The sequence below is a fragment of the Rhamphochromis longiceps genome, linkage group LG9 (assembly GCF_057381845.1).
Source record: "Rhamphochromis longiceps isolate RC_006_pf linkage group LG9, R_longiceps_female_GT1.1, whole genome shotgun sequence".
Lineage (NCBI taxonomy): Eukaryota > Metazoa > Chordata > Actinopteri > Cichliformes > Cichlidae > Rhamphochromis > Rhamphochromis longiceps.
Genome location: NC_140565.1, coordinates 1,019,791 through 1,032,465, shown reverse-complemented (window position 1 = coordinate 1,032,465; position 12,675 = coordinate 1,019,791). Strand labels below are relative to the sequence as shown.

Genomic DNA, 12,675 nt, shown 5'->3' with positions numbered 1-12,675 from the left:
ACTGTCTTTCCATTACATAGGACTAAGGGCTGGACATCGAGCCTCTATATGCTACGTATTAGAATTCATAGTAGATTTGCATTAGGTCTCTTTTCTCCTGATGAGACTTTTCTTTTGAAAACACATATTCACATTCTTAAAAACAGAAAGCATTAATGGTACTTTGCTTTTCCACACACCATTAAGCACCCAGCTCCCTAGGCAGCAACACTGTTAAGGAGGTTATCCATCCATGCAATCCTAACCCCTGTCCAAGCAACCACATATGCCAGGTGAACAGGAAGGGCTGCCTCGATGAGCTAAACTGTCAGCCATACCTCTGTGTGCCAGGTAAGACAAACTACAGTCCGTTTCTGCAGCTTCACATTATTCACATTCAAGAGGCTGAAGTCTGTTTTTATGTTTTCAGGCTGCAAAATGGGTGAAGCCTCTGAGTTCTTGGTGCAACAGGATGCTCGTATCCAAGTGCCTACGCGCACTGATCCTACGGTTTGCTTCGAGGTGTGCAGCTGTGGTCCCAGTGGGCGACTGGAGAACTGTGTGGAGATGCCCTGCATGGACACCAGCAAGCCCTGCATAGTAGGAGGACAGAGGAAGAGTAGGACTCTTAAAGACATACAATTCTTATAGTATACAGTTAGTTTTTAAGCATTTGGACAATGAAGCAATTCTTTTAGTAATTTTGCCTCTGCATACGAGGAAAGAAGATTTTAAATCAAACAATCCAGATGTTTTTGAAGTGCAGGCTTTCACCTTTCATTCATGGGATTTAACAGAAATACTGCATTAACTGCCATTTCTATTACATATCTCCCAATTTTAAGAAGTTCAACAATAATTATCTTGATGCATTGCTAATTCTCATTCCTGCCTCCTCATACTTGGCTGCAAACTCTTTCAAGGTGAGCTGGAGGCCTGATGAAGGGATCTGAAGACTGCACCGTAGGTGGCTGACAGTTGGTGTCATTACCCACCCTTCTGTTCAGTGACTGTCGTTCAACAGAGGAGGTGGCTTACAACAACATAGATGGCCTCTCTCTCCTCTGGTCCAAAATGTGAACATTAGCATCCTCGCCTGTATCTTTTAAGTGCAGATGTACAGCTGACTCTTGTCCTGTCAGAGGTGGCTCTTCTATGTTCTGCCATACGTTTATGGAGCAGCTGTTTGGTTTCTCCATTGTAGAGGTCTGAGCATTCTGTGCTGCACTGCATGGTGTGAACGATTCAGACCCGGCATGGCGTTAATTGGCTGTTTTCATTTAATTCAGACACACACACTCTTGCACAAAATGGTTCGACCAAATATCTCTGGCATGGTCAGCTTTTCAGCTGACCCCACACTTCTTTCTTGTCTCCAATCTCTGGCGACACTAAATAATTATCTTGGACACAAACACGGACACGAACCGGCGATAGTACCCAGCCAGCCCCAGGAACCACCTCACCTACTTTTTGGTCTTGGGGCACGGGCAGGATCCAATGGTGGCTGTCTTCTCCGCCTGTGGATGCGCCTGCCTGCCTCCCAAGTGGTACCCCAGATACTGTACCTCCCTCAGTCCAACTGCGCACTTCTTTGGGTTGGCCGTGAGCCCTGCCTGCCTCAGGGAATGCAGGACCGTGCCCACCCTCTGCACATGCTCTGCCCAGGTGTTCCTGTGGATGATCACATCAGCCCGGTAGGCAGCAGAATATGCAGCAGGTGTGACCAGGTGCAGGCGGCGCCAGCACCTGGTCCGTGAGGCACTGGACAGTGGCAGGGGCTCTGAACAAGCCAAATGGAAGAGAGACAAATTGGTACAAACCGTGCAGAGTGGAGAATGATTTTCCTTGGACTCTGCAGACAAGGGAATCTGCCAATAGCCCTTGGTTAAATCCAGTGTCGTAAAAAATTGAGTGGTGCCTAACCAGTCCAGGAGTTCATCAAGCCGGGGCATGGGGTAGGCATCAAACCGTGACACCTTGTCCACCTTGTAGGTAGACGACACAGAACCATATAGACCCACCTTTCTTCATGACCAGAACTATGGGGCTACACCAAGCTCTGTGTGACTCTTCTATTACTCCCATTTTCAGCATCTCTGCCAATTCCTTCTGAACAATTTGCTGTTTATGTTCAGTTCAATTCATCTCTGTCCTTCACCAGGCTCATTGGAGAAGTGATTTCAGCCTCTCGCCATCCTCTAAGGAGGTTGAGGTGATATACCTGTGTGGCTCTTCCCCTGCCGATGTTGACTTCATAGTCATTATTGCCAACCCATGGTGTGACCAAGAATGGATGTGTATGTGTGTTGCAGTGCTGGTGGCCGGCGGGCTGCTACTCCATGCTCCCTCTGCCCCCATGGCCAGGTGCTCCTCTGCTAGCGTGACTGCAGTCTCCACTCTCATCGTGGCATATCCCCTGGCAGCCCCTCCACAGTCCTCCCCATCATCTGACTGGCCCAGAACTGCAGTTAATGATACTTCGAGGAGAGGCCCAAACGATCCAGCACAGCGCTGTGAATTTCCCTAAAGCTACCTCGGTACGTTGGTGGTAGGCTCAGAGACGCCGTGGGAGACCCTCCAGACAGCAGTGGAAGCAGCCACCGCGCCTACTCAGTGGCAAGCCACTGACATGCCTCTGCTGTGGCCTGGAAGGTCTCCAAAAAGACCTGCAGGTTGTTGCCCTCCGCCATCCGGTGCATCGGGGTGGCTCCATCCACCCTCTCCAACACCTGCGTCTGCCGCTAAGCTTGCTCACGGTGCATCAGCATTTGAGCCAGCAGCTGAACCAGCTGCGTGGACTAAGGGCTGGACATCGAGCCTGGATTTGGGCACCACTGTGAATGGTTCAATCCCGACGGGCATTAATTGGCTGTTTTGCCACTTTTATTTAGGCGCACACACACAGAATGGTTCAGCACCAAACATCTCTGGCATGGTCAGCTTTTCAGCTGAACCCACAATTCTCTCTTGTCTCTGTCCCCGGTGACACTAAAAAGGGAAGAGAGATTATCAGCCTGACTACCTCCACCTGGCCCTCAGCCTCCATGGCACTGCCCTTTGAACCCACTGCACCACCGTCCCACTGCAGCAGAGCTAAAGACCACACCCCTGCCACACACAGATTACAGTTTGCTGCTTAGCTTGTGTGGGAGTTTGAGAAAAACCAGTTTTTAACTGGGAGTGAGTCTGAAGTGCAATGGGATGTGCTGAGGAAAAACTTTGAGTTTCTTTGTGTTTATCCAAGTTAATATAACCACATGTTTTAAGAGCATGTTCCTTTTCTTTCCCTTCTGCCTTAGAGGGAATGTTTTCTTCCTGCAGTTGCAGGGTCCTGATCCTGGTGGTAGTCAAACAGTAGACACTTGTCTTTGTGTGTAGGTTTCCAGTAAACGTCAGTGTTGAGGCTTCCAACCTCTGCAGTGCACAGAGCACGTTCTAAAACAAAAGTCTTTGTATCTACTCCGATGAACTTTGTGTTTCTATCCACTGAGATGATGTGAACAGTGAAGGCTTCTCCTTCTTGAGTTTTGATTGTGACTTAGGAGTAATCCTTATATCTGTACCAGTGGGTAGCTGCTATCCCTTTGATAGAGCCAAGATCTTTACTTTCCACTGCCTCCATGGCTACAGTGGATCTAAAAGAAAGGGTGCAAATCTGATCAGGGTCAAAGCTGGTTCTGTTGTGTAAGGAGCTGTCTCACTACGGCTGGTCTCTGGCAGCTCCACTGCCTCCACAGGCCCAGTAACATTACTTACTAACAGTTGGGAAAGGTATGGATATTCTGTATTTAAGTAGAAGTATAGATACTAGTGTTAAAAATTACTCCTGTAAAAGTTGAAGTACTCATTCAACTTCTTTACTCAAGTAAAAGTAAAAAAGTACAGACTCTGAAATATGCTCAGTGTAAGAAAGCAAAAGATAAGCTTTGGAGGACATTTGAAGCTAACTGAGCCTCACAGTGTTATCGTAATGATTCAGCTTAAATCAGAAGAAAGAGAAGGAAAATTAAATTCACCAGGTGGGGAACCCTAAAATCAGTTGTTGTGGCTCAGTGTGGGGAAAGAATCATAACTCACAATTATTTTTATTAAGAGCTCCAGTAGATTTTCTTCTTCACTGCTCTCTGTGGATGTACACACCTGAATTCAACAAGGTGGAAGCAGATGGTTCACGAGTTCATCCTCTACATCAGTGTTTTCCAACCTTTTGGAGCCACGGTAGATATTTCACATTACAAAAATCCCACGGCACACCACCAAACAAAAATATCACAAAAAGGACATTGATAAGATTTCCCTGCATAACAGTCAGAGCAGAATTGGCTCAGTTTGTCCCCAGTGTACCTTTTGTGCTTTCTCCTGACCACTGCTCATGCTAGGGCCTTCATCTAGCTCGGAGTTTTCTCCAGGACCAAGGTCAGACTGACTACTTTTTCACATATTTATCTATTGCTATGTACTGTCCTCCCGTGACTCATGCCAGTCGCTTACTAATCTAATCAGGTGGACCCAGATAGTCTTCCATGGCACACCTGGTCACAGTACACTCACAGTACACTGTTTATCCTGTCTTTTTTCTAGTTCATATAAAGTTGGTATGAAGGTGGAATTCAGTGAATGAATATCAGCATCATCAGCTAAAATGTATATGAATCTCTGCTGCACATGATGTACGCTAACTGTGACCATGAACCCACTGCCACTGTTCTTTAATTTGAACCCATCACAGTGCAGTGAACTAACCTGTTTATCTGACACTAACCTGCAGAGGATTTTCATGCAGCCTTTAAATAACAGTTAGTCTGCCTCAGTTTGAGTTTTTTCATATTGTGAAACAAAACAAATCAGTGTCACATGTACAGACCCATTTAAAAACAAGGGCTTACATGCAGTCTTTGCATTTATAGTTTATTAAATACCACTGAGCAGCCCTTTAAAGCTAACCCTATTTTTCTTCATCTCTGAGTAAAGTTAGCCCTCATTCTTCTCTCTCCTTGTGAAGACAACACAAACAGTTTGTGAGTTTGCTGATAGAAAAGCTGCATTTGAAATGACCTGCTACTTAAAAAGCATCAGTCACTTTATGCTTGCCTTCTGTAGGGCTAGCTACACTGCCACTTTAACCCCTGGCTTTGGCACATGTCATCTGTTTTCATGCAACATCCCCTGGTGTTTAGGCTCAAATCGGTTCGATGTATGAAGGCCCACAGCAACGAAATAATAACTTAGAATTCATTAAGCCTAAGGTAACCAGCCTGTTTTGAAAATGTAATCAGAATCAGAATCAGAATACTTTATTGATCCCTGGGGGAAATTATTTTTTGTTACAGTGCTCCATTATAAACCAACATTAAGACAAGACAGACAATACACTAACTAAGAATAGTACAATATATACATATATATACATACATACATACATACATACATAAGTCACTCATAAATAAATAGCATGTGTAGTTGTAGCAGCAAACAGTGTGTTAAGTGGATGCGTTGTACAGGGAGATGGCCACAGGCAGGAATGATTTCCTGTGTCGTTCAGTGGTGCTTTTCGGTAATCTCAGTCTCTCACTGAACGAGCTCCTGTGACTGACCAGCATGTCATGGAGTGGGTGGGAGGTGTTATCCAACATTGTCTTTATCTTGGACAGCATCCGCCTCTCCGACACCACCTTGAGGGAGTCCAGCTCCATCCCCACAACATTGCTGGCCTTACGGATCAGTTTATTAAGTCTGTTGGCATCTGCGACCCTCAGCCTGCTCCCCCAGCATGCAACAGCATAGAGGATCGCACTGGCCACAACAGACTCATAGAAAATCCTGAGCATTTTCTGGCAGATGTTGAAGGACCTCAGTCGCCTCAAAAAATAGAGACGACTCTGGCCCTTCCTGTAAAGTGCTGTGGTGTTTTTAGCCCAGTCCAGTTTATTGTCAATGTGTACTCCAAGGACTACAAAGTACAGATATTTGTTTGAAAATGTAGGAAGTAAAAGTACAAAGTTATCAGAACTACTGAAGTAAAGTACACATACCTGAAAATTCTGCTAAAGTACAGTAATGAAATATTTTTACTTAGTTACTTTCCACGTCTGCTTACTACTAATTAGCAGTGTTAATTGTCATTCATGTTAATGTTACTAACCTATACAAAGTTCAGTGTTGAACGCGTTAGAATGCAAACATAAGGTTACAATAATGTAGAGCTGGGCGATAGAACGATAACGATACGTATTGCGAAATAACTTTTTCTCGATAGAAAAATTAGACTATTGCGATAGACCTCGCCGCTCTTGTCCTCTTAAAAAAAAAAAAAGAACAGCCAATCCAAATTAAGTAGCGCAGAGCCGAACCAATCACAGCCGCAGCGTCACGTCACGTGACTTGTTACGTACAGCACAAGTGCCAAGCCGCACATGTGTATTTGTTTGGGAAGCAGCCAGCCACCGTGCCGCCCGGTAATGGAGGAAATGAGTGCGCCGACTAGAGAAACATCAACCGAGAGCGTGACCGAAGGTTACCGAAGAGAAAACAGATGATGGTTCCAACGCCAGAGAGATTGTCGAATGGAAGAGCCACAGAAGTTCCGTAGTGTAAAAGTATTTCGGCTATTTCAAGTCTGACAAAAAACAGAGCACTGTAAATTGTGCCAAAAGCAAGTCTGGAAATACAATAAACTGGTGCATGCTCAATCTCTTTGATATTGACAAAAGTTAGTCAGTTTCGTCTGTTCTTCTGTAAAACAAACTAAGATTTATTTTTAGAATTAATATTTTGTTTCTAAGTGGAATTGACAATTTAGTCTGTTTCATTTGTTCTATTTTGAAACTTAAACGCTTTAGCGGCTGCCTTTTGTGTAGTTTGCAATATTTGCCTTTATTTATCTGAAAAAGTCTCATGTTCCTTAAGTACATCTACCCTGTTGAACTTATTATGGGAAATAAATATTTAAATAAAAACAAGCTGCTGATTATTTCACATTTTACCTGTGAGCAACAGCACATTTAAATCTTACAAATATAGTTATTTGGCTTATATCGTGATAGATATCGTTATCGCCTGAAATGAAAAAAACATATCGTGATATGAAAAAATCTTATATCGCCCAGCTCTACAATAATGCACTTCAGTCTACGGTCTGAGCACAGTGATGAGTTGGTGAGTGCTGTTGACTTATTCCAAGTGTCACTGGTAGCAATGGGTACTACAGATACACTATTAATGTAACTGAACTCCTGGTTGTGGTTACACTGTGAAATCTGAGCGATGAATCTTGCACATTCAGTTCAGCAACTTTCTAACATGTTTTTGGTCGATATGTGTTACCGACAGGCCATGGGACGTCTTTCAAGACCGACTGCCACAACTGTTACTGCTTTGCTGGTGAGACCGTCTGCTCCACTAAAGAGTGTCTCAGCTCTGGATACACAGATGACAGTCATCGACACTTTACTGGTTAGTGTTTCAATAGAGTTTGGACATTTCTGATAATGAACTACAGGTTAATCCATCCATCCATCCATACTCATCCGCTTTATCCGGGGCCGGGTCGGGGGGGCAGCAGCCTAAGCAGAGAAGCCCAGACCTCCCTCTCCCCAGCCACCTCCTCCAGCTTATCCGGGGGAACACCAAGGCGTTCCCAGGCCAGCCGAGAGATATAATCTCTCCAGCGTGTCCTGGGTTTGCCCCGGGGCCTCCTCCCGGTGGGACATGCCTGGGACACCTCATCCAGGAGGCGCCCAGGAGGCATCCTTGTCAGATGCCCGAACCACCTCAGCTGGCTCCTTTCGATGTGGAGGAGCAGCAGCTCTACTCTGAGCCACTCCCGGATGGCTGCACAGGTGGTGATCAGTTGACAGCTCAGCCCCTCTCTTTACCCGAGTGTCCAGAACATATGGTCGCAGGTCTGGTGATACAATTACAAAATCGATCATCGACCTGCGGCCTAGAGCGTCCTGCTGCCACGTCCACTTATGGACACTCTTATGTTTGAACATGGTGTTCGTTATGGCCAAACTGTGATTTGCACAGAAGTCCAATAACAAAGAACTGCTTGGGTTCATGTCAGGGAGGCCATTCCTCCCAATCACACCCCTCCAGGTCTCTCTGTCGTTACCCACGTGAGCATTGAAGTCTCCCAGAAAGACAACAGAGTTTCCAGGTGGAGCACCTTCCAGCACCCCACCCAGAGACTCTAAGTAGGCTGGGTACTCTGAACTGCCACTCGGCGCATAAGCGCAGATGACAGTCAGGACCCGTTCCCCGACCCTAAGGCACAGGGAACAAACCCTCTCATCCACCGGGAAGAACCCTAATATACCGGCAAAAAGCCGAGGGGATATTAGAATACCCACCCCAGCCCGCTGCCTCTCACCAGGAGCAACTCCAGACTGAGACAGAGTCCAGCCCCTCTCCAGGAGACTGGTTCCAGAGCCCAAGCCATGCGTAGAGGTGAGCCCGACTATATCTAGCCGGTACCTCTCAACCTCACGCACTAACTCAGGCTCCTTCCCCACCAGAGAGGTGACATTCCATGTCCCTATTGCCAGTCTTGGCAGCCGGGGATCAGTCCGCCAGGGCCTCCAATGCACCCGACCCCTATGGCGCCTCCTGTGGGTGGTGGGCCTGCGGGAGAATGGGCCCATGTCCCCTTTTCGGGTTGTGCCCGGCCGGGCCCCATGGACTAAGGCCCGGCCACCAGACACTCGCCCTCGGGCACCCTCCCCAGGCCTGGCTCCAGGGCGGGGCCCCGGTAACCCTATCCAGGGCAGGGTAAACTGTTCCCTCGATGTTTTTCTCATAAGGGTCTTCTGAATCGCTCTTTGTCTGGTCCCTCACCCAGGACCAATTTGCCAGCCCCCAGACAACATACCCCCTGGGATCCGTGGGACAGACAAACCCCTCCACCATGGTATGGTAGCGATTCACAGAGAGGCAGGTTAATGCAATATTATTTTATTAAATATAAGAGATAAAAGTGGCTTTTGTTGGTTATTAAAACATGTTAGACATGTACGATGGATTATCCCCAAATTCAGTGTTGAAGAAAAGAAAAATCACACTTGTCCAAGAATATTCCACGCAGTAACATCCAGAGCCCAACAGGAAGCCGATGTCAAAGCACAAAACTAAACAAAGGTTTAAAATACCACTTTTTTAGCCTTGAAAAGTTTGCAATTTACAGCCTTATAAAAGCCTCTTCATAACTGTTGTGGCTTCTGACTATTTTTCACCACAAAAATTCTGCACACCTGAATGGGCATCATGTGGCTTGAAGGAAAAAAAGACAATAAAAATAATTAAATACAATTCCTACGAACTGCCTCACTTACTGCTTGTACATTTATAAAATTATAACATTTATTTCCATCTGAACTTCATCAGGTATACCTGGACTATATATTCCCAATAAATGTGTGATACAGTGCTTCTGGAAAGTATTGTAATGTTGTAGCCTTATTTCAACATGAATTAAATTCACTTTTCACCAAAATAATTAAAGAGATAAGGGTTGTTTTTAGAGGTGTTTAACATTTAAGAACATTACTAATTATTTGCAAGAGCCAAACTGAGTGACATTCACTTTTGACATGCACCTCAGGTGCATCGGCCCAACCAGGGGGCTCTCTAACTGGTGGGGAGGTTGTCATATCTTTGCAGGTGGTCTCCTCACTACAGGAGCTCACTCTGCAGGTGGGGGAGAGATATAGGAGAGGTGGAGAATGAACTCAACCTGGGTGTCTATTGTCTTGTGTAATTTGGGAGATGATTGGATGATGGGGTGGGTGCAGTTTTCTCTGGGGTGGAGTCGGGTGGGCTGCCCCGGACTCTGTGGGGCTGGGTGGTGCTGCTGCTGCGGGCCCCGGTCTGGATGGGCCTGGGCCCCCTTGCCCTGGTGGGTTCCAGAGTGTGAGGGTGCCTACTGGGGTCAGCGGGGGAGCTGGCCCCAGGGAGGGGCCGCTTGCCCCTCCCTTTCTTCCCTCCCCATCCTCAGCTGCCTCCCTATTCCCGCTCTACCACACCCACCCACACACGCAGGGCTTGGGGTGCAGGTATGTCACCAGGGTGCAGGGGGGGCACTCCCCCTCTGTCCCCTTCTGGCTGCCTGTGCCTCAATTTTATTCTGCAGCCTAGACATCTACATTACTCACACTCTCACATAACACATACATATAGGGCCTTGGGGGTGGGCACATTTTACAGCATCCAGAGGATGGTCGGTGTACTCCAACCCACCTCTGGCGCTGGTGCCCTGCCCTCAATTTTAAATGCATGTAGACACTAAGGGTTTTCGGGAGGAGCTGTGCTGCTCTCTGAGAGGAAGCTAGTACCATGCTCTCCTGAGTTTTAAATGCACTTTAGAACAGCACACAGCAACATTACATATGAGCGGGCGTAGGGAGGTTTGAGGTCTTCACTCACCCCGGTTCTGTTAGCCGTCAGGGCTGGGGGGCTGGGAGGAGGTGCTGGCCGTCAGACTGGGGTCTGGGATGCGGGGCCTCCCTGCTACTGCAGATAAGGAGGTGGTCCGCTTGCCTCCACCCCAGAGAGAAGGGTTACATCTCCTGGGTTTAGGTGCGGCTTGCCCCTCTGAGGGCGGGGGTACCTGGACCTGGGATATAGAGTATGTTTGGGGAGTGCGACTGTCTGTGCAGTGTCTATTTGTGTCTGTCTACACGTTGGGTGAGTGCCGAGTATTTGGTTGTGTATATGGGGTGGGAATGCACGTCTGTGTCCGCGTGTGCCTGTTCGCAAACCTTTGGAACACAAGCATGCTGATCCACACAGGTATGCACACAGGTGTACACACGGGTGTTCACAGACGCGGACTACAGCTTTCTTGGCTGCTGTCTCAAAGCACATTGTGCGCTGTCTATCTTGCGTGCTGCACAATATCGTTTAATATTTAGTATCTACTGTTATCTACTGCTAGCTAGTTTATTGTGATGGTGCTGTTTTTATTATGTTGCTCTTTTTGTTTGCTTTCTCTTCTGTTTTTTATTTTTCTCCATACAGGTGATCCAGGTGTTTTGTTTGTTTTTCTTTCTTTCTTCCCCCCCTTCTCACCGTCTCTTCTCCCCTCTGGTTTTCTTTCTCTCCCTCTCTTTCTTTCATTCTTTCTCCCTGTCCTATCCCCCAGTCATGTCTGTCCCGTTTGTAGGAACTGAAAATAAAATAAATACATAATTATAATAAAGGTCAATCAAATGGACCAATATGGCAAGGCCATGATGATCCACTTGGTAAAATAAATCCGCTTGGCATCTTTCTTGGCCTTAAGACAACAATTCTGATGCTAAAGATCCAAACGGGACACAAAAAAAGGAAAGAAAAAAAAAGAGATATGGGTTTATGATTAGATTGCTAAAATTGCATCCGGTGGGTTAAAAAGCAAGGCATGGACAGAACTAAACCCCAGTATTCTGAGATGTTTGCCTCTACTTTGGAGAGTATGATGGGTTAGAATACAACCCTAACAGGTTATTTTCCTTAAAGCAAATTGTTTCTTTTAGCTTTCTGTTAACTCTTGGTTGTATATAAGTCACGCTTCTCAGTGAAATAGTGGTTTCTGTCTCCCTCTGCCCTCCCCTAGGTCTTCCCTGTAGCTGCCAGGACCGCTTTGTTCCAGTGTGTGCCTCTAATGGGCGGACATATCCCAGTGCCTGCGTTGCTCGATGTATGGGATTCAAGGACAGTCAGTTTGTCTTTGGCCCGTGCCACCTCAGTAAACCATGTGCCAGCAAACCCTGCCAGAGAAACCAGAGGTGGGTTCAGTACATTTTACTTGCTCTCTGTCCTTGTCCCAACTAGGGATGGGAATTGATACGAATTTTGGAATTCTGATTCCATTATCAACATCACTTATCAATTCAATTCCTTATCGATTCTCTTGTCGGTTCTATCAAGGTCAAGGTAACTTTATTTATACCCAAAGACAAGGTAAATTTGCTTTACAGAAAAATGACAGCATTTGGCATCCCTTTAAAAAAACACACATACCTAGTAAATATATAAAGCTCACTGTGGCACATATATAGTAATTTTAATATTTCGAATCAAAAACAGTTCCTATTTAATTCAGTGACAGCAACAGGGACAAAGCTATTTTTATAACGCTTTGTCCTGCATCTCGGAAATAGAAACCTCCGTCCTGAGGAAAGAAGCTGAAATTCACCCCTTAGAGGATGGGAACCATTTTTAAGGATTGATAAAGCCATCCTCTGTACCTGCTTAGAATACAGGGAGGCTAAACAAGACTGTGGCTCACCTATCAGACGACTATTTGGGTGGTCTTTAGGTCGGCTTCACCACTAGAAGACATTATATTCATGCAAATTAACTGCATGCTGTGTGGTCAAATGTTTGTGCATGTTGGAAGTTGTCACGGTGGGCTGCGCTGGGGTATTTTGTGAATGGGCCCAAAAGCAGATGCAGAGAGGTATAGCTGGTTTCAACACAAAGTGAGCCTTTATTAAGGCTGAAGGCAGCTGCAAACATGAAACTATAAACAAACTATGACTGACTGTGAAAACTGATGAGTATTCACAAAACAGGAACTCCAGCAACACTTGAGGGAAGATGAACAACTTTAATAATAGACCAACGCGTTTCGGCTTGTGGCCTTCATCAGGGTCATGCAGTACCTTACATTACTTCGAAACATATTGCAAATGCAGGACTCAAACTGCAGGACTC

At 46.1% G+C, this 12,675-nt stretch overlaps 1 protein-coding gene across 1 annotated transcript in view; it reads left to right on the top strand.

Moving 5' to 3' along the window:
• reck (reversion-inducing-cysteine-rich protein with kazal motifs) overlaps positions 1-12,675 on the top strand; it is a 101,361-nt gene that overhangs the window by 60,137 nt on the left and 28,549 nt on the right. Inside the window, exons 13-16 of the mRNA XM_085417964.1 lie at positions 187-330; positions 410-598; positions 7,312-7,434; positions 11,573-11,744. Coding sequence (XP_085274090.1) covers positions 187-330; positions 410-598; positions 7,312-7,434; positions 11,573-11,744 — 628 coding nt within the window. The remainder of the gene's footprint in view (positions 1-186; positions 331-409; positions 599-7,311; positions 7,435-11,572; positions 11,745-12,675) is intronic.